Raw genomic sequence first — 21185 nt, forward strand, 5'->3', positions numbered from 1 at the left:
ACATAAAATAAATGAATATTCATTTGTGACTTAATCAAATAGTATATAGGGAGATATTTTTGAAAGCCTTAGTAAATGTAAGAGGAAAAACTAGTAATAATTACTAGGTACATTGTTCTCCCTAACATATTGATTGTTAATTTACAGATTGAATCTTATATTTCCTACTGTGGTGGACTTCCAGCCCCTGAATACTCAGACAATCCTTTGAGATACAAATTTAGCTGGAGTCCAGTGGGTGCTCTGATGAACATCATGCAGCCTGCCACCTATCTGCTCAATGGAAAGGTGAAGGAATGCCATTAAAGCTTTGAGATACAATCTGCAATGACTAAGCAAAACTCTTTCTCTCTGATGCCAAGGCTCCTTTAATGGTTATGCTGCCTGTTTCACAGTAACTTCTCCAGCAACATTTCCCAGTATTTTTTCTTCCGTGTAGAATGATCCTCACCGCTCCCATCAAAGTCTGTGCTGTTTCTTGCCTCTTGATCTTCTTGTGAGTTGTCTCTGCAATTTGAAATTTGCTTCTCAACCAAGATAACGCTATGGAGCAGTTCTGCTCTGTAACACATGGGGTCCCCATGAGGCAGAATTGATGGCAACAAATAACAACATGTAAATACTGGTCAGCTTTCAATTTATTTCTTCTTGACAAACATTTACTGAGTACCTGCTATGTGCTGGGCTTCAGGCAAGGCACCAAAGGCTGCAGCACTGAATGAAGTTCCTCACCTCAGAGAACTCACAGCTGGATGGGGGATGGTTCTCCAGTGAAGGGTTTGGTGGGCAGGGAAAGAAAGTAAAACTTCTTCCTCAGCTGCTGTGATCCAGTTCCTTGCTCTGTGCCAGAACATAACAGCTCTCTGAGTTTAGTATTATTTTCATAATTTTACAGTAAGGAAACTCTGGCTCAGAGAGTAAGTCCAAGGTCATTCAGCTGGGATTCAAACCCAGGTCTAAATAACCCCAACTCATTGCTGTCAAGTCCATTCCAACTCATAGCGACCATATAGGGCAGAGTAGAACTGCCTTATAGGGTTTCCATGGCTGTAATCTTTACGGAAGCAGACTGCTACATCTTTCTTCCTCAGAGAGGCTGGTGGGTTCCAACTGCTGACCTTCTGGTTCGCAGCCGAGTGCTTAACCACTGTGTCACCAGGGCTCCTTAAATAATCCCGAAGAATTTTCTTTCCCCTAAGATGCCTGAGATGATGAGAGACCCCAGCTGCCAAATTGCTTCATGGCAGGAAAGTCAGACACTGGAATAAATCACTCTAATCCAATGTGAGAAATTCCAAAGCATGCTCAAATACCACAGAAATACAGATGAGAGGACAATTGCTTTGGCCTTGGTGAGGAGACCAGGGAAAGGAAAATCAGTAGAGAAGAGGAGATCATTTAGATTTTCAAGGATAAGAAGGTCCTAGCTAGGCAGGGATTATGTCATTCATGAGCTTGGCACTGTGCTGGGGGCTGTGCTTTCTGAGTTAGCTAGGGCTGCTGTAACAAATACATAACAAGTGGGTGGCTTTAAAATATAGGGGTTTATTGTCTCACAGTTTTGGAGGCTGAAAGTCCAAATTCAGGGCATTGGCAGGACTAGGGTCTTTCTCTCACTGTTGGCTGTAGGGTAAGATCCAGGGCTTCCAACTGGTTCATTCTGGTTGGAACCCCTGCTGATAATTTGCATTTCTAATAAGTTCCCAGGTGATGCTAATGTTGCTGGTTAGGGACCAATTCTGAGAACCACTAGTAGATCAGTAATTCTCAAAATTTATTATACATAAAAATCACCTGGGGATCTTGTTAAACTGTAGATTCTGATTCAGTATATCTGGGGGTGGAAATGCAAATTCTCAGCAGGGGTTTGAACCAGAATGAACAGGTTTGAAACCCTGGTAAGATCCTTGTCTCTTTTAGATTCTGTAGCCCTGGGTGTTTCTTGGCCTCTTTCGCTTGTAGATGCATCTTCACTTGGCATGTTCTCCCTTTCTGTGTGTGTCTCGGTTTTCCTTTTTTATAAGACATTACCCAGAAGGGATTAGGTTTAAGGCTCACCCTACTCCAGTGTGACTTCATTAACATAATAAAAGAAAAACCCTATTCCCAAACAGGGTCACATTCACAGGTACAGGGGAACTTCAACAACTTTTTGGGGGGCACAGTTCAGTCTATAACATATGCTAAGCGTTGACTTCAGTTGATTCTTACAACAACCTATCAGGTTTATAAGGGAGACAGAAAGCTTAGGAAGCTTAGGTAACACAGCACAGTTAAAAAGATTTCAAATGGCAGACCCAGTATCCAAATCACATCTGTCTGATTTCATAGCTTATGCTCCTAAAACCACGGAATAAAAAAAAAAACAACTAGTTGCCATTGAGTTGATTCTGACTGATGGCAACCACAAGTGAAGACTTACATTTGGGACATAGCATGACTAGATTGAGCATCAAGAATACTTGAGAGGGGAGGAAGGAGAGGTTGACAATGCGACTGGGAGAGAAAGCTCTGGTCATATCATGCTGTGGAGTTTGATATTTATTTGGTAGGGAATCAGTACTTATTAGGAGCCCTGGTGGCTGTTAACCAAAAGGTCAGTGGTTCGAACCCACAACCCTCTCCATGGGAGAAAAGACCTGGTGATCTGTTCCTGTAAAGATTTACAGCCTTGGAAAGCCTATGGGGCAGTTCTACTCTGTCCTGTAGATAGGGTCGCTATGAGTTGGAATCAATTTGATGGCACACAACAACAACAACAGAGAGCCATCAGGGAGTAAGAGTTGGGTCTAGGATGAGGTGATTGAGGCACCTAGGGTATAGAATTTAAAGAGACACTCACTTTCAGAGTGATTAGACTTGTGTCTTAAAAAAGATGATACTGGCAGCCATTTGATAAATTCTCAGTGTATCCGTGAATCTAAATACATGTCATGTACAAAGGAGTCAAGTGAAAGAATTTCTTAAGAAACAAGGTGGATGTTATTATCAGCCAACATCTTTTGTGTCTACATTCTACAGAGTAGCTCAGCCTTGACTGCACACTGGAATCACCAGAGAAGTTTAAAAAGTACTGGGGCCTGGGCCTCAACCCCAGAGAGTCTGATTTTGTTGGCCTGGGGTTTTCCTGAGCTTTGGGATTTTTAAAAACTTCCCAGATGATTCTAATTTGCAGTTGAGTTTGAGAACCACTGATTTAGTGACAGAGACCTGCAGCTACTTAACATACCACTAAACACACAGGGCATTTTAGGTTCGTGCTAGGAAGATGCATTCCCATGTTTCAGGATATGAAACAGGACCCCTGAGTTCTGGTCCAAGTGCTGCATCCCTTACAGCGTCACCGAAGACCAGGCAATTTGTTAAGGTCCCCTGGGCTTCAGTGGCCTCTTGTGTGATGTGAGCACCAATGTTCCATCATGTCTCTAATTTGACGCACGAAGGTTTGGACCAGAAACTCAGTCCTTTCACATAGCACACATCCTTTTACGTGCTACAGCCTAGCTCCTGTTGCATCTCAGCAGCTTCTTTGACCTTCTGCGATCTTGGAAAGAGACCTGGCCCATGTTTAGTATAAACTAACATGCGCATGCAGGAAAAATTCTTGCTTCAATCTGGGCAAGACACTTGTTTTCAGGAGGCTGTAAAAAAGAAAAAGATAACGTTGAAAGGGTAAACAGGTTGCAGCTTATGCAACAGAAAGAGCAAGGGATCTGATGCTAGCGGGCCTGGCTTTGTGTTCTAGCTCTGCCATTACTGGCTGGGTGGCACGAGTACAGTCATTTAACCTCTCTGAGCTTCAGGTTCCTTATCTGAAGATATGGGTGGTAATACCAGCCCTACAGGGTTCTTGCAGTGTAACTCAATGAGGCCACTTAGAGTATAACCTGCCTAATAGCATACTGGGCACAGCATGAGCTTCCAGCAAATATTAGCTATATGCAGAAATTAATGGTGGCAAGACCTCAGGAAAAGCAAGAGGTTCTTTTCAGGCAGCAGCAGCTGTATTTGTTGAATTTGAAGTTTATCCCTTTTATCCTGAACTCCTTTTGTAAAAGGAGTGCTTTTTGCATCTCCCTGACACCAAGAGAAAACATGATGCTTTGCTTTGCTTTGCTTTGCTTTGCTAGAATGATACTTTTTCCAAGGTCTAGCTCAAGTTTCCTCTTGTGAATGGAGTCTTTCCTGACCACTCCAGCTCCCACTCATGATTCTTTTCTCTGTACTCCCACACTTCGATTGTCAGTGTCTAAGCAATTTCCGGATGCTGTATTATTCACTCAGTAATTCAAGTGCACCAGTCTGTCTCCCAAGCCAGATTGTTAAACTTAAAATCTCTCTTGTGTTCTTGTCTCTCTGCCCTGTTTGCCGCCATCAGCCTCCACCATGGAGCAGGCCTTAAATAATTCACAGAACCATTAAGGGGGAGCCAGGTGACCTCTCTGGCTTCTGCTTCAAGTGGAAGACTTCAACTTTTCCAGCAATTAGGCAGTGACCATTAATTAGGACATACCTCATTGTCCTACATCCTTGCAGTAATTTCCAACCACTGGTACCAGTTCTAACTTCTAGCTTCAAAGCTGATTTCTAACAAGTCTAATTTCTCCTCCACATCTTTGAAGAAATGGTTTTGTCTTCTCTCAGTTCTGTTCTCCCCATGGGTGGTGGTATACTTCCCTTCATTGGTGGCATCCGAGAGTGATGTGGCAGAGCTTCAGCCACTCTCTGTCATCTCCTTCAGCTTTTTTTCCCAGGCTACCCCACCTAAACATACTAAGTTAAAAAAAAAAAAAAAAACTGTTGCCTTTGAGTCGATTCCGACTCATAGTGACCCTACAGTACAGAGTAGAACTGCCCCACAGGGTTTCCAAGGAGCACCAGGTGGATTTAAACTGCAGACCTTTTGGTTAGCAGCCATAGTTCTTAACCACTACACCACCAGGGTTTCTACTACCTAAGTTAGAAGTATACAAATGCAGTAGGCTTTGCAAACACATCTTCCAGGTAAGTTTTCTAGCTCTCTCTCCATTGCCTCTCTCCCCTCGACTGCAGCACCGAGCCCCTTCATTTTAGAAAATCAAGAGTTGCTGCTGCTCTCCCAGTTCCTGCAGCCATTCTTAATCCAATTTTCCTGTGCATCCCTGGTGGCATAATCTCAAATGCTGTACTTTGTCACTGTTGTGATTGTTGCTAGGTGCCGTCACGTCGATTCTTGACTCTTAGTGACCCCACGTGACAGAGTAGAACTGCCCTATAGGATTTCCTAGGCTGTAATCTTTATGGAAGCAGATCCCTAGGTCTTTCTTCCATGGAACTGCTGGGTGGATTCAAACCACCAAGCTTTCGGTTAGCAGCAGAGTGTTTAACCATTCTGCCCCCAGCGCTCCTTAGTTTGTCACTATCCCTCTCAAAATATTGATCCATTACAAGCACAATTAAAGGGAGGAGGGAAGTGTGATATAGTGGAAAAAACACAGACATTTGAGTTAGATAGAGCTGGGTTCATATCTGCCTCTGGGTGTCTATCTCAGCCTCAGTTTCTCCCTCTGTAAAATGGGTTATTGAATGGATTAAAGGTAATGTATACAAGGCATTCCTAGCACATGGTGGGCTCTGAATGAATATCTGTATACATCCTATGTTAAATTTCTTCCTTGTTTAGCTATCAAGCTTATTATGATTATTTTGAATATTGGTTCTAAAACACGTGACACTGATTCTCAACTTTTGGGAGACATGTATGGGGGTGAGTGGAGGAAGAGTTGGACTTTAGAGCAGCCTACAACAATGCATGTGAGCCACTGTTTCTGCTGGGTGTGGATCTTGGATGTGAGCATTGTTGGGGCAGAGAAAAAAAAATGTCTCTGCAGAATAGAAATATGTCTTTCAGTTTTCATCCAAGTCACTAATAAAATATCAAATAAGACAGGGCTTAATACTGAACCCTGTGATATGCCACTCAGAAATAAAAATCTCAGTTGATATCAAATGATAATGATTACTCAATACCAATACTACTATGTTGATAGCAGATGATAATGCTTATACAGTAATTTTGGGGTCAGCTTGCTTAGCCAGTTGCCAATCTCTCTAAAAGAATCGTTTTCATTCAGCTCCCATTTCCCTATTTTCTTTGCAAAGATCTCATGATAGACTTACGAAGCAGCTGGTTGATTTCTGATTGGTAAAGTGCTGCAATATTGTGGTATTTATTGAAAATTTCCTGGCCTTCAAATAAGCAAATAAAGTTTTAGCATTGCCATAGGTTATAGAAGTGAGGTGAGCGTGTCTTAGTTATCTAGTGTTGCTATAACAGAAATACCACAAGTGGATGGCTTTAACCAAGAGAAATTTATTTTCTCACAGTCTAGTAGGCCAGAAGCCCAAAGTCAGGGCATCAGCTCCAGGGGAAGGCTTTCTCTCTCTGTCAGCTCTGGAGGAAGGTCCTTTTCATCAAACTTCTCCTCCACTAGGAGCTTCTCTGCGCAGAAATCCCAGGTCCAAAGGACACATTGTGCTCCCAGCACTGCTTTCTTGGTGGTATAAGGTCCCCTGTCTCTTTGCTCGCTTCTCTATCTCAAAAGAGATTGGCTCATGACACAATCCAATCTTGTAGATTGAGTCCTGCCTCATTAACGTAACTGCCGCTTATCCCACCTCATTAACATCATAGAGGTGGGATTTACAACACATAGGAAAATCACATCAGATGACAAGATGGTGGACAATCACACCATACTGGGAATCATGGCCTAGCCAAATTGATACACATATTTTTGGGGGACACAATTCAATCCATGACAGCGTGGAAACCATCAAGGTCAATATTTGCCTTCTTAGTAGTTTTTTTTTTTTTAATTTACAATCCTGACTGAAGTAATTTGCCTTCAAGAAATCGTGCAGAACTCGTCTCTTTGGAGATGCTTATTGTGCAGTCTAAGAGAGTTTCAAGAGAAAATGAGATGGAAAGCATCCCTCTCTCCCTTTAGATTCTCTGGGAGTTTTAGATGGTGTTTGGCACATGCAGAGTGGTCCTTTTCACAGAAAGAACACGGCCAGGCCTCACTGCGGTCAGTGCAGCCCTTCTCCTTTGGGCTTGAGCCAGATAGAAATAAATGTCCGTTCTCTCTCCTACTGAGGCATATGTAGAATCCACCCGCAAATGACCTCTAGGCATCATTAAGTTTAGCCCAAGATTCCTTTGGATGAATTCCCCTGAGTCAGTTGTAAGGTACCTTGACAGCTTTGTTGTGTGGTCTCGTTTGGTACAGCTTTAGAGTCATGGCCAGAAAAAGTTTCTAAAGATGCTGTTGTTGCTGTGTGCTGTCAAGTCGATTCCAACTCACGGTGACCCTATAGGACAGAATAGTTCTGCTCCATAGAGTTTCCTAAGCAGTAATCTTTGGAGCAGATCACCAGGTATTTTCTTCCTTGGAGCCGCTGGTGGGTTCAACCTTTTGGTTAGCAGCTAAGCACTTAACCATTGCGCCAACAGGGTTCCTTCTCCAGTGGGGTACAACCAAGACAAAATGCACTTCCACCAGAAGACCGAGCCACGATTCTAGCCCTGATTTTACAACTCCAGGGTGCTTTTCATTACCTCGAGAGCTATCATAAACTTTACCAACTAAGAGAAAATTTACTCCTTTAATTAAAACGGAAGAAAAATGCTTCATTTTGGGTGTGTGTGATGGAGGAAGGGATGTTGACGAGAAGAATGTGGGTAAGAGAAATTTAAAAAAAAGCTTGAAAATCCGTGTGTAACTTCTCACCAGCAGTAAGTTCGGGGTAACACTCATTTGAGTATGTTTATGGTGTTGTCCTTGTTGTGAGGGGAGATTCTCTGTAGGTGTACATCATACATACATTTATAGGTGTATTAGCCAGTCTAGGCTGTGAGCTACCTACAGTCTAGCACAGTTCCTGGCATTTGGTAGACATTTGGTAAACTTCTTTTCAGTAAATGGGATAGGAATTATATCTTATTCATCAATCTCTCATGCACTCCACAATTAGTGTAATCCCTAGCATGTAGTAGGTTCTCAATACATGCTAACTGTGTGAATGAAATGTATAAGACTGTGCCTGATGCAGCATTAAGAAGGGGACCAAACCAAAACCAAACCCTTGCCGTTGAGTTGGTTCCAACTCATAGCGACCCTATAGTGCAGAATAGAACTGCCCCATAGGGTTTCCGAGGAGCAGCTGGTGGATTCGAACTGCCGACCTTTTGGTTAGCAGCTGTAGGTCTTAACCGCAACGCCACCAGGGCTAAGAAGGGGACAGGGGGTAAAGAAAAAGAAGAGTGAGAATACTGCCATTGCTATTTGAGCAGAGAGGCCATTTAAATGGATATCTGTTGCTTTTAGCTTATTTAAAAAAAAAACAAACCCTAGTGGGACATAATTCAGTTAAATTTTATCCAGAGGCAAGAAAAAACTGATAACAATTTTCCAAACAGGGTCACATTTACAGATACAAGGGTTAGGACTTCAGCATAACTTTTTGGGGAACACAATTCCATCCATAACATCCACCTGTGCTTTTTCAATACTCTTCAGGTTGTGAACGTTGCTGGGGGAGTCTCTTTTCTTGATGCTGTTACTTCCATGGATTATTTCCCAGGACTAAATTTGGAAGGCTACCCCAACAGAGACAGTACAAAATATGCTGAGATTTATGGCATTTCATCTGCTCACACTTTGTTGCGAGGGACACTGAGATACAAGGTAAGTAGCTGTATTTTTGATCAATCATATTGCCTGTTTTGATATAAGTGATGGATACCCTGAGCATTTTCTTAGTAATCAAAGCAGTTAAGATGAGAAATCAGATTGGAGCCTGTTTTCTCAGGATTCTTTTGATTAAGTCTATCAGAGACTCAAAAGGACAAGCAAAAAAGAGAACTTGCACTCACTCATGAGGAGGAAGTGGCAGGTGGAGGGACAGCTTCAGGTTTACCAGGATTTGGGGACAAGAGGAGGCCTGGTGGCACAGTGGTTACGTGCTTCCCTGCTAACCAAAATGTCGGCAGTTTGAACCCAAAAGCTGTGCTGTGGGAGAAAGATGTGGCAGTCAGACTCCGTGAGGATTTACAGCCTTGGAAACCCTATGGGGCAGTTGTACTCTGTCCTGTGGGGTTGCTGTCAGTTGGAACGACTTGATAGCAATAGGTTTGGGCAGGGACAGATCACCGAATAAACAATGTGGTAAAAAACATGTGAAATTGTTCACTACGGATAAGTAAATAAGCGCAAGTAAACCTGTGCTTACCTTGCTGACTGGGTAATCTGTCCCTGTCAGGGATTGTAAATTTGAAAAGAAGCTTTGATTCTGTAGGAATGTGCTGTGGGGTTGGGAGAGAGACAGATGCCAGCCGTACCTAGAAGCAGAATCTTTGATGTCATGAAAAAATGTGAAATTGTTCACTATAGATGATCTGGTAAGCAAGGTAAGCATTGTGTTTACCTTGCCTACTGTAATCTGCTCCTGGATTTGGACCTCACCAGGACTTGGTTTCTCTTCACCTCTTAGCTCTGTCTTTCCATATTGGCTTCAGTCTCAGGCCTTTTAGGCTCAAGTCCAGCAGGAGAAAAAAGGACATTTTCCTAATAACTAAAAATCTCATTTTTGTCCTATTAGCTAGGACTGATCCCTGAAGTCAGAGGGATAAGATGTGCCGATCAGCTTTGGCCTATGTTATATGTCCCTAGAGCTGAAGATAAAGTCAGCGTTACTGGGGACACATGAGCTGGGGCTGGGGGAGAGGACCAGGGTGGGAGGGCCTTCTCCAGAGCAAATCTGAAACTCTGTTTCTACAAAATAGAGAGTAGATTCTAGGAGCAGAAATTACAAATGTCCATGCACATTTATCAGTCACAAAAGAGCAGTTACAGATATGGCCAGATCAAGACAACTAGCATGCCTAAAATGAATGCAACTATGATTATAGATGTCTGCCTTGTGAGATTTCCTGGCCAGGGCTAGAGAGAGCATTTGTCTTGTGTGTGTTACTCAGATCTACTAATTATCTTTTTTTCTGGAAGCTGTGAGGCACACGGGCCTATTCATGATAACCTTTCAATTCTTCTGTGTACTTTCCCCTTGCTTTTATCTTTTTACTGGTGGTTCCCTCTGCCTGGACCTTTCTGTCCCTGGATATCTGTATCACTCCCTTTCCCTTCCTCCAGGCCTTTGTTCTCAGTGAGGCCCTCCCCTACCATATTATTCAAAATATGAAATTGTTGTTAGAACTGCCTTCAAGTCGGCCACACTGCTGGCGACCCCATCCTAACGGAAGGAAACACTGCCCAGTCCTACACTATTCCTATTATCAGTTGCAGATAAGACCATTGTGATCCATAGGGTTTTCACTGGTTAATTTTCAGTAGACTACCAGGCCTTTCTTCCTAGCCCCTTATTTTAGCCCTCCCATTTTTTCCCCCTGATTTGCTCACCAGAGAACATACTACCATGGTCCTTCACTTAATCCATTGTTCAGAATCCATTCATCTAGTCATTTGTTCTCTGTCAGCTGACTGGAATGCTGGTAAGGGCAAGGGGATGAAGCATATACATGCGTATACATTTCCCTGCTTTCTATACCTACAGTCTAGCAGCTGAATAGACAAATAATTACAATTTGTGTTAAGTGCTAGAAAAAAACCAAAAGCAAACCTGTTGCCAGTGAGTCGATTCCAACTCATAGCGGCACAGTGGTTAAACACTGGGCTGCTCACTGAAAGTTCGGTGGCTTGAACCCACCAGCCACTCCACAGAAGAACGATGTGGCATTCTGGTTCTGTAAGGATTACAGCCTTAGAAACCCTGTGGGGCAGTTGTACTCTGTCTTATAGGGTTACTATGAATACGAGTAAGTGCTAGAGTATGTGCAAAATGCTACCAGAATACAGGGAGGAAGGGAGTGCCCACTCTCCTAGGGAGCTCAGGAGGCACTGAGCTGGGTCTCAAGGGAGGGGTAAGCATTTCACAGGTACGAAGAGTGGCCGACCTGTTCCAAGCCCAGGAGCAGCCTGTACAGAGGCCCAGGTCTCTGAAAGAGTACAGCATGTTTGGGGAACGGTGAGTGGAGAGCATGATTGGTGAGTCAGGCTGTAGGGCATATTGAGATGGGTTTTATATAATATACCAAAGACCTCATTGGCCTGTAAGCAATGAAGGACACATGAGGAATTTTTATCAGTGTGGTAACAGGATCGCATCTATGTTTTAGAAAAATATCTCTGATCTCTACTTTTCCTTCTCCCTATATGAATTAGGGGTCCCTGGGTGGTGCAAACAGTTACATGCTTAGCTGGTAACCAAAAGGTTGGAGGTTTGAGTCCACTCAGAGGCTCCTCAGAAGAAAGACCTGGAAATCTATTTCCTAAAAACTAGTCATTGAAAATCATATGGAACACAGTTCTGCTTTGACACAGATGGAATCGCCATGAGTCGGAGTCAACTTGAGGGCAACTGATTTTTTTTTTTTAAGTATGAATTAGAGTAGTGACTCTTAACCAGTCGAATGGGTTATCTGCTTTGGGGGATATTCTTACAAGCACCTTTTTCCATTATAAGAGAGAGGACATCTAATTGTACTATTAAATAATATTCTGCTAAACTGACAGCATATAACACATGAAGAAATTTGCCTTTATGCTGCCAGAAAATCCCACTCACATGTTACCCAGAAAAAAAAAGACAAGACCAAATTTTATTAGGCCTCGTATATAAACCAGCGTGATTGTATGACACTACTGATTGCAGTTTGAGACTGAAGGTGGTTGTATCCGTACCAGCAATACAAATGACTTATTTTCAGCCTGTTTTCTAAGTTGGTTATAGAGATAGAACCCTCTTTTTGAACAAAGCTTTACAATTTTTTTCTTTGAGAAAGGAAAATTCCATGTACTACTTATTAATTCTTGTTTTAGGGATATGCCAAAGCTTTGAATGGATTTGTAAAACTGGGTCTTATAACAGATGCATTTCCTGCCCTCCGACCTGAGGCCAGCCCTCTCACCTGGGTGAGTAACTCCAGAATTGTGTGCTTTCTGCTGCCCTTCAGAAGTGCATTCTGAACTTCCAGGTCTTACCTCTACTTTGGACCAGCAGAAGAACCCATTCGGTTGCTTTTGTACAGAAAAATAAATAATAATCTCAAAGTCTCCAAATAGGGACCTCACTATTATGGGAGGATGAAGAGGACTAGAGGCTGACTCACCAGGCCTGTTTCCTGCAGCAACTTCTGCCATTTGACTGCCCCTCAGCCCTGGGAATAGATGGACTTGCTCTCTGCATTAAGCTCTGGGCTCTGCCAATTGTTGAAGTGGTGACTCGTGGCAGGAGTTAAGCTCAGGCCTCCTGAAGTTGATAACCCAGGAGGGATGCTGGTGGGATCATAGAACTGGATTCCCAACCCCTAAATCCTATCAGTTCTCTCATTGGGCCATATGAAACCATGGGTAATTTGAATTTTTAGTTATTGAGTTTATGCCCATATCTTTGTTATGCCAAAATCTTAAGAGTCTTGGGGTTGGAAGGGATTTTGGAAGCTTGCAACTGAATGTAGACCTTTATTAACTTGCCAGGAATTAACTTGTTCCTAGCTGCTCAGTCATTCAGTTTAAACTCGTGTGCCTAGATTCCAATAGAAATGCCAGCAATGGATCATAAGGAATAAAGGACTGATACTGCCAATCCCCACTAAATCCTCCAAAGAGACATTAGTATTCTTACTAGCCAGTTGCTTTTAAGTTCAGTTTTTTTGTGTACCTGAGAGCCCTTCCAATGTAAGTTTTACTTTTCATAAATTTACCTGTTGGACAGGAGTGAATATTTATAGAGTGAAACTGGGGCTGAAGCAGCTAGATTGGGAAGGTTGGGGCAGGGATTCTTGAAGGTGGTCCCAGTATCATGCCAGCTACGGTCTAGAACAGGGCTCGGTAAACTTTTTGTAAAGGACCAGATCGTAAATATTTTCATCTTTATGGGCTGTACAGCCTCTGTCACAACTATTCAGCTCCGTCATTGTAGCATGAAAACAGCCATAGACAATATGTAAACAAATGATCATAGCTGAGTTCCAATAAAACTTTATTTACAAAAACAGACAGCTGGCTGGATTGGGCCTATCGACCTTGGTCTAAAGCTTAACTTTTCCCACAGGAGCCTGGAAAAAGTCTTATTTAGAAAGTAGAAAAAGCTCAGACTTTTTCAGTGTTCTTCCTTTGAGATTTTTATTATCTGCAAGGCCATTCTCATCTCTTGAGCCTACAAAGGAACTCTGGTTGCTACTAGCAACCAGAGCAATAAGCCCCTTTTACTTTATCTGGACCAGAATTGACTGCTGGAGGATGGAGGAGAATGGGTGAGAAAAGTGATGGAGAGAGACTATATACGAGGGGGGAATGTGCTGGTAGATATGGTAGTGTCCTATTTAGTAACGAGTTGATGCTATGGCCCATTTTTATTGCTGCAACATCATTCTGGAATACCGTGCATATATTGGTGTGTGTGCATTTACGTGTGTGTATGTGTTATAATTTGCTATTTCTAATTAATTATTTCTAATTTGAAACACAATTGAGGTTCAATGTCTTAATAGGAAAATTTCTCTTTTATTTTATTAGGAATTCAGAATTTGTATCTTTTTTTCTTTTTCTAATCAGAGAGAACTCCTCTGTGACGTAGTTGGGATTTCGCCCTCCTCCAAGCGTGATGTGCTTAAGGAAGCTGTCTATAAAAAACTAGGAGACAGTACCCAGCTAGAGGCTGCTGAAGGGTAGGAACCCACTTAAAGCAACTTAGAGCAGACTATATTGGAGCAATGATTATTTAGTCCTTTCTAGTCAAGGAACGGCCGAGATAGAAACATTTTAGATTTGTCTTTGATGAATTTCCTGCTCTAATGTTGATCTGTTTGGAGAGATTACCATGCATCATGTTCATTTGGAGGTAAGAAGTAGATAAAGGAATTCAATGGTAATTGTAATTCGGGAAATACTAGTTTTGAAATACTACCACTCAGTTCCTGAGAAAGACAGGATATTTTTGTTTCCCTATAGGAGATTCAAGGAACCCTGGTGGCACAGTGGTTAAGCGCTGGGCTGCTAACCAAAATGTCAGCGGTTGCAGCCTACCAGCTGCTCCGTGGAAGAAATATGTGGCAGTCTGTTTCCATAGAGATTACAGACTTGGAAACTCTATGGAGCAGTTCTACTCTGTCCTATAGGATTGCTATGAGTCAGAATTGACTCCATGGCAATGAGTTTTTGGTTTTTTTTTGGTTTTTTTTTGGTTGTAGGAGATTCGGGAGTCCCTTGGTGGTACAATGTTTAAGTGCTGTACTATTAACCAAAAGGTTGGCCGTTCAAACCCACCCAGAGGTGGCCTTACTTCTGAAGAGTTGCAGCCTTGAAAACCATTTAGAGTAAAGCTCAGCTCCGCACACTTGGCATTGCCATGAGTCAGAATTGACCTGACGGCAACTGACAAGAGCAATACAGGAGATTCTCTGAGTCTTCCCCAACTATTTTAAAACCTGTTTTCATATGATGTGGTAAAAACCCATTAGCACAACAAGGCTGTGGTGTGTTGTGCTGATATCCTTAATGTAACACAACTAACCTGCAAATTAATCTCACTTGAAGATTTGCAACAACCCCACCTTACAATGCTCAGCTATTCCACGCATCATGCCTAGGGAAGGTCTGGAGTGATTCTAAAGGGTAAAGGATTATTACTGTTAATGTTAAGGTAAAATTTCCGTAAGTCCCACAACTTGGACTATCATCTTGTGATTCTGCCCTTAAAGATAAAAATCCAAGAAGCTCCTTTCTGCTTCCCAAGTGAGAACACACAGGGCTTGAACTAATGCAGCCATCTTCTGTGCTTCTCAGGTTGGGCTTATTTGAGGATGAGCAAGTCCCGCAGGCAGAGTCCATTGTGGATGCACTCTCCAAACATTTGGCCATGAAGCTCTCCTATGGTAGGCCATGGGGTATTAGCTAAACATCCCGAAAGAAGAATCATAAGATGCAATCAGTAGCACCTGAGAATTAGATTGGAGGGCTACAGCCAGGTAGTAGGAATGAGGGGGTATGGTATGTGGGAAAGGGCACCTGGGTTATTTTTCCAGAGGGAAGAATAAAAGAATTAATAAGTAAGAATGAACTTGGGTGCAACAGAAGGAAAAAAGAACATGGGTTTTATTTTAAAATTTTAATGATTTAGGGAAATGCTGCAGAAACGTTTTAGGGAGAAAAGTGTGTGGCCTCTGCAGGATACCCCTGGTGTCAGCAGCTAGGCTGTAATGATACCAGCTGGACAAGAGGAACGTGACCAGAGATACAGTCTCCTTGAGTTTTTCACTTGGTCTTTGGGCTACAAAGCAATATGGACAATTGTCAAAAGACCATATCTAATGGGAAGGGGAACTTATAGGAGCAGAAGGGCAGGCGGAGATGAAATACAAAATTTGCGTTGTAGCGATAGTGACATTTAAAATGTCTATTTATTTTAAGGTCCTGGAGAGAGGGATATGATTGTGATGAGAGACAGCTTTGGAATCAGACATCCTTCTGGACATTTAGAAAACAAGATGATTGATCTTGTGGTTTATGGGGATGTCAATGGCTTTTCAGCCATGGCAAAAACTGTGGGGTTACCCACCGCCATGGCGGCCAAGATGTTGCTTGATGGTAAGTTCTATTCATTTGGAGACTGAGTCTATGTCCGCTATCACCTCCTGGTTATTCAATGCCTGGACATCTAATAATTACTCGAGCTGAACACTGATGGCATTCACTGCAAGTGATGCTCTATCTCAGAAGACCCATGTGCTGGGAAGTGGCCTTGTGATAAGTAAAGAACAGGGACTTTGAAGTTGGGCCTAATTTCAGTCCCAGCTCAGTCACCAGCTGGCTGAGTGATGGGGTGCAAGTTGGTCAGCATCTCTGAGGCCAGAGTTTCCTCATCTTTAAAGTAAGGCATTTCATCCCTAGTTTATTGGGCTGTTGTGAAGCTTCAGTAAAATAAAACAAATTTCCCACCACAGGCTGGCCCATTTCCTTTCTTTTCTTGATTTTTGCTGTCATAGGAGGTGGTCACACTTAAATAGCAGAGGACATTCACTGCCAGATCCTCAACACTATGGACCATGTTTCTGAATCTTCATGCCCCAGCATGCTATCACTACTCGATAAATAATTTGGACTAAATGAATTCAAATTTCAACTCTCCATTCTCCCCTTAAGATGACGTATACTTTCAGTAAGCATTACCTCAGAATATAATATGCTATTTGGCTCTTGTGAAAGCAAGAAGTGGAAAACATCAAAGCCTATAAAAGTGAAATAATGAGAAAACATACCTGCAATACTATATCTGCCAACCTATGACAAATTAAACCACCTATTTAATTATTGAGGAAACAGAGCAAAGAAGTAATAAAGGATGGGGTCATCACCATCGGAAGGAAAGCACCCAGGCTCATAGTCTCAGCTATAAGCACCATCAGGTGCTGGCACCCAGATAACCAGATTGGTTTTAGTTCATTCTGTTGGTGTTATGCCTTTTTAAAAAAATAATTTATCAGCAAGTGGATCAGTTTTACTTTATTTTCTGATTGTGTTGGCACTAGTTAATGCAGTGAAGTGTACAAATTTTGCCACTAACTCCAGCCGTGCTTTTGATCTAAAATTAATCCCTTTTCCATACAGAGTGTTGATTAAGTCATAATTTAGCAGGAGGCGTTTAAGCAGCTGTTTCTAAAATGCCTAGGCCTCCAGCAATTCCCTGTCTCTGAGTTTACTGCTGGGATGATACCCTTTACATGGAGAGGTTTGCTGTGGAAATGAACTTCTAACACCACCTTTAAAATAGTAATTACAAATTCATTTTCTTCCAGGTGAAATTCAAGCCAAAGGTTTGATGGGGCCCTTTTCAAAGGCGATCTATGGACCAATACTGGATCGAATTAGAACGGAAGGCATCATATATACTACCCGGAGCACTATCAAACAATGATTGAGAATCATGTTTTATTTATCTTACAGGCAACACAGCTCTGAACATTTGTGTGATAAACATGCTTGCTAATGTGCTATTTTATAGTATAAAGAACAGTATATTTTGATTAGGTCAATACATTGATGTTTTTAAAATAGCAATTTTTATTTTAATATGAAAATGATTGGAAAAGGAGATTCCAGTATAATTACCAGAGAACTTTAATAATTCTACCATGTATTTTTTCACGTGTATATAAAAGTGATAATGATTGTGCTATTTGTTAATTTACTGTGCCACTTTTTTCTTATAAGAATACAGTAGTCCCCCCTTATCCACGGGGGATAGGTTCCAAGACCCCTGTGGATACCTGAAACCTTGGATAGTACCAAACCCTATGTATACTATGTTTTGTCCTATACATACCTATGATAAAGTTTAATTTATAAATTAGGTAGAATAAGAGATTAACAGCAATAACTAATAATAAAATAGAACCATTATAACAATATACTGTAATAAGAAGTTATATGAATGTGGCGGGATGGGGCGCGACAGTGCAAAATTTGATCATGCTACTCATTTAACGTTTTTGAACCTCGGGAAAAAAGTGAAACCGAAGATAAGGGCGGGCTACTGTATATATTCCCATAATCAGTAGATGAAGTTTACCTGTTTAGTCAGAAAAATTTCATGCAGCTGTATTTTTATGTTTTTCAAATGGATTCTGTTCAATATCTGTAGATTACCTATCTACAAACCTTTGCAATAATGCTATTTTACATTTTTTTGTAAAGTTATGATTTACTTAGTAAATGTCACTCCTTGTAGTTTTCTCTTTGAGTATTGGAAAATGGAATAGATAAGATTAAACTGCGCACCACATGATCATCTCAACAGATGCAGGAAAAACACTTGGCAAAATTCAGCACCCCTTCATGATAAAAGGAGTCTCTGGGTAGTGCAAACAGTTAAGCACTTGGCTTCAAACTGAAAGGTTGGCGGTTTGAATCTACCCAGAGGAACCTCAGAAGAAAACCCTCGCGTCTACTTCTGAAAGATCACAGCCATTGAAAATCCTATGGAGCCCAGTTCTACTCTGAAATACATGGGCTCACCATGAGTCAGAGTTGACTAGAAGGCAAATGGTTTGATGGGGTTCTGATAAAAGCACTGAACAAACTAGGAATAAAAGGAAAATTCCTCAACCTTATAAAAAGTATCTGTGAAAAACCCACAGCTAGCATCATAGTTAATGGTAAATACTTAAACCAAATCCACTGCTGTCAGTCAATTCCAACTCAGAGCCACCCTATAGGACAGCAGAACGACCTCATACGGTTTCCAAGGCTGTAAGTCTTTACAGAAGCAAACTGCCACCACCTTTCTCCTGTGGAGTGGCTGGTGGGTTCGAATCTTGGACCTTTTTTTTTTGGTTAGTAGCTGAGCACTCGAACCACTGTGCCATTAGAGATCCTTAATGGTAAATAACCTAATTAAAAAAATAAGCAAAAGAGCTGATTAGCCATACCTCCAAAGAAGATACACAAGTCATCAATAAGCGCTTAAAAAGATCCTCAATATCATTAACCATCAGGGAAATGCAAATCAAACCCACAGTGAGATACCACTTCATACCAACTAAGATGATCATAGAAAAAAAGATAATAACAAGTGTTGGGGAGGATGTGGAGAAATTGGAATGCTCATATACTGCTAGTGGAAATGTGAAATTATGTAGCCATTTTGGAAAACAGTCTGGTAGTTACTCAAAAGGTTAAATATAGATATATCTCATAACCCAGCAATTCTGCTCCTATGTATATAACCCAAGAATATTGAACACATATGTCCACACAACTTGTACACAAATGTTCATAGCAAAATATTCATAATAGCTAAAAAATGGAAACCACTCAAATGACCGTCAACTAATAGGTGGATAAACAAAATACGCTATAACTATGCAATAGAATATTATTTGACAATAAAAAGAAACGTGCTGATACATGCAACATGGATGAAGCTTCAAACATTATTCTCTGTGAAAGAAGCCAGTCACAAAAGACCACTGAGTATGATTTTACTTATATGAAATGTCCAAAGTAGGCAAATCTGGAGAGACTGAACATAGATGAGTGGTTGTCTAGGACTGGAGGGTTGGGGAAAAATGGGGAGTGACTGCCAATGGGAATGGGGTTTCTTTTTGTGGTAATATAAATGTTTTAGAGTTGACTGTGGTATTGGAGGAGCAGTGGTTAAGAGCTTGGCTGCTAACCGAAAGGTTGGCAGTTATAATCCACCAGCCGCTCCTTGGAAACCCTATGGTGCAGTTCTATTCTGTCCTATAGGGTGGCTATGAATCAGAATCGACTCAACAGAACAGGTTTGGTTTTGGTTGGTGGTATTGGTGGCACAATTCTGTGAATATACCAGAAACCATTGAATTGTACACTTTAAATGTGTGAGTTTTATGATATGTAAATTCTATCTCAAGTTGTTATAAAAATGACTACATTACAAATAAAATTTGTTTTTTGCTTCTTGGGGAAAAAACTGCCTTTTATCAAACCAAAATCCATTGCCGTTGAGTCGATTCCAACTCATAGCAACCCTATAGGACAGAGTAGAACTGCCCCATAGGGTATCTGTCTTGGTCATCTAGTGCTGCTATAACAGAAATACCACAAGTGAATGGCTTGAACAGAGAGAAATTTATTTCTTCACCGTAAAGTAGGCTAAAAGTCCAAATACAGGGCGTCAGCTCCAGGGGAAGGCTTTCTCTGTTGGCCTTCTCATCAATCTTCCCCCGGACTAGGAGCTTCTCTGGGCAGGGACCCCAGGTCTAAAGGACATGCTCTGCACCTGGCACTGCTCTTGGTGGTGTGAGGTCCCCCTGTCTCTCTGCTCACTTCTTTTATATCTCAAGAGATTGCCTCAGGACACAATCCAAACTTGTGACTGAGTCCTGCTTCACTAACACAACTGCTGCCCATCCTCCCTTATTAACATCACAGAGGCAGGATGTACAACACATGGAGGGGAAAAAAAAAATCACACAATACCGGGAATCATGGCCCAGCCAAATTGATACACAGTTTTTGGGGGACGTAATTCAATCCATGACATTCCATCCTTTGCCCCCCACCCCCAAAATCACATCCTTGCAACCAGCAAAACATTCACCCCATCATGTCATAGCAAAAGTCTTAACTCCAAGTCCAAAATCCAAAAATTCCTCTTCATCTGTGAAATCTGGAATACAAGTTATCTGTTTCCAAAAGTACAATGGCAGAACAGGCACAAGCTAGACATTTCCATTACAAATGGGAGAAATTGCAGGGAAAGAAGGCATAACAGGCACCAAGCATGTCAGCAGAACACATTACATTAGCCCTCAAGGCTTTGAAAATAATTCTCTGTTCTCTGAGACAATTTACACAACAGACCTGCCCTCCAGACTCTAGGTATTGGCCACACTACAGATTCTGAGCGGCGGCCCCTCAGCCCTGGGCTTCAGCTCCGCCTTCCAGGCTGGGACAGCAACTCTGCTCCCTCAGCTTTAGCCGCACCATTCTCCCAGTCCATCTGAGTGGCGACTCCACCCTTAGAAACACCAGAGGCCATGGCTCCACCCTTTGAAACCCCTGAGGTCATGGCCATACCTTTTGAGACTGAGGCAGCTTGGCTTCTTGTGTCCCTTGTCTCTTCAGCTTCTGTTTCCTGGTTCCTTGGTCTCTCAGCTCCTCGGGCCTCACACCTGCATCTGCCCTGCTGGGGCAAGTGTTTCAAAGCTCCGTAGCTCCACCACTTTAAATGCCCTGAGGCACCCCACTCTGCCAGGAAGCGTCCTGCACACAGGCACTCAGCTCTCTCACTCTGTGGGTTGGCTCCAGTGGTGTCTGGTGCTGGTCTCCTAGTTCTGCCACTGTCGCTTCTCTGCCACTGCGGGTCCTCTGCTGCTGCCACACCTCTAACCACTCAGTTTCAAAACCATTTCCACATTTTAGTTATCAGAGCAGCACCCCACTCTTGGTACCAAATTCTGTCTTGGTCACCTAGTGCTGCTATAACAGAAATACCACAAGTGGATAACTTCAACAAAGAGAAATTTATTTCTTCACAGCAAAGTAGGCTAAAAGTCCAAATTCAGGGCGTCAGCTCCAGGGGAA

General features: G+C 42.1%; 1 protein-coding gene across 1 annotated transcript in view; it reads left to right on the plus strand.

Annotated features, from left to right (window-relative positions):
• Positions 1-17279, plus strand: part of AASS (aminoadipate-semialdehyde synthase) — a 49425-nt gene extending 32146 nt beyond the window's left edge. The window contains exons 17-23 of the mRNA XM_004386541.2: positions 148-288; positions 8562-8729; positions 11937-12029; positions 13674-13786; positions 14904-14992; positions 15528-15704; positions 16913-17279. Of these exons, the coding sequence (XP_004386598.1) occupies positions 148-288; positions 8562-8729; positions 11937-12029; positions 13674-13786; positions 14904-14992; positions 15528-15704; positions 16913-17031 (900 nt within the window). The 3' untranslated portion in view covers positions 17032-17279. The remainder of the gene's footprint in view (positions 1-147; positions 289-8561; positions 8730-11936; positions 12030-13673; positions 13787-14903; positions 14993-15527; positions 15705-16912) is intronic.
• The last annotated feature ends 3906 nt before the right edge of the window (positions 17280-21185 follow it).

Source organism: Trichechus manatus, unplaced genomic scaffold, assembly GCF_000243295.1.
Source record: "Trichechus manatus latirostris isolate Lorelei unplaced genomic scaffold, TriManLat1.0 scaffold00167, whole genome shotgun sequence".
NCBI lineage: Eukaryota > Metazoa > Chordata > Mammalia > Sirenia > Trichechidae > Trichechus > Trichechus manatus.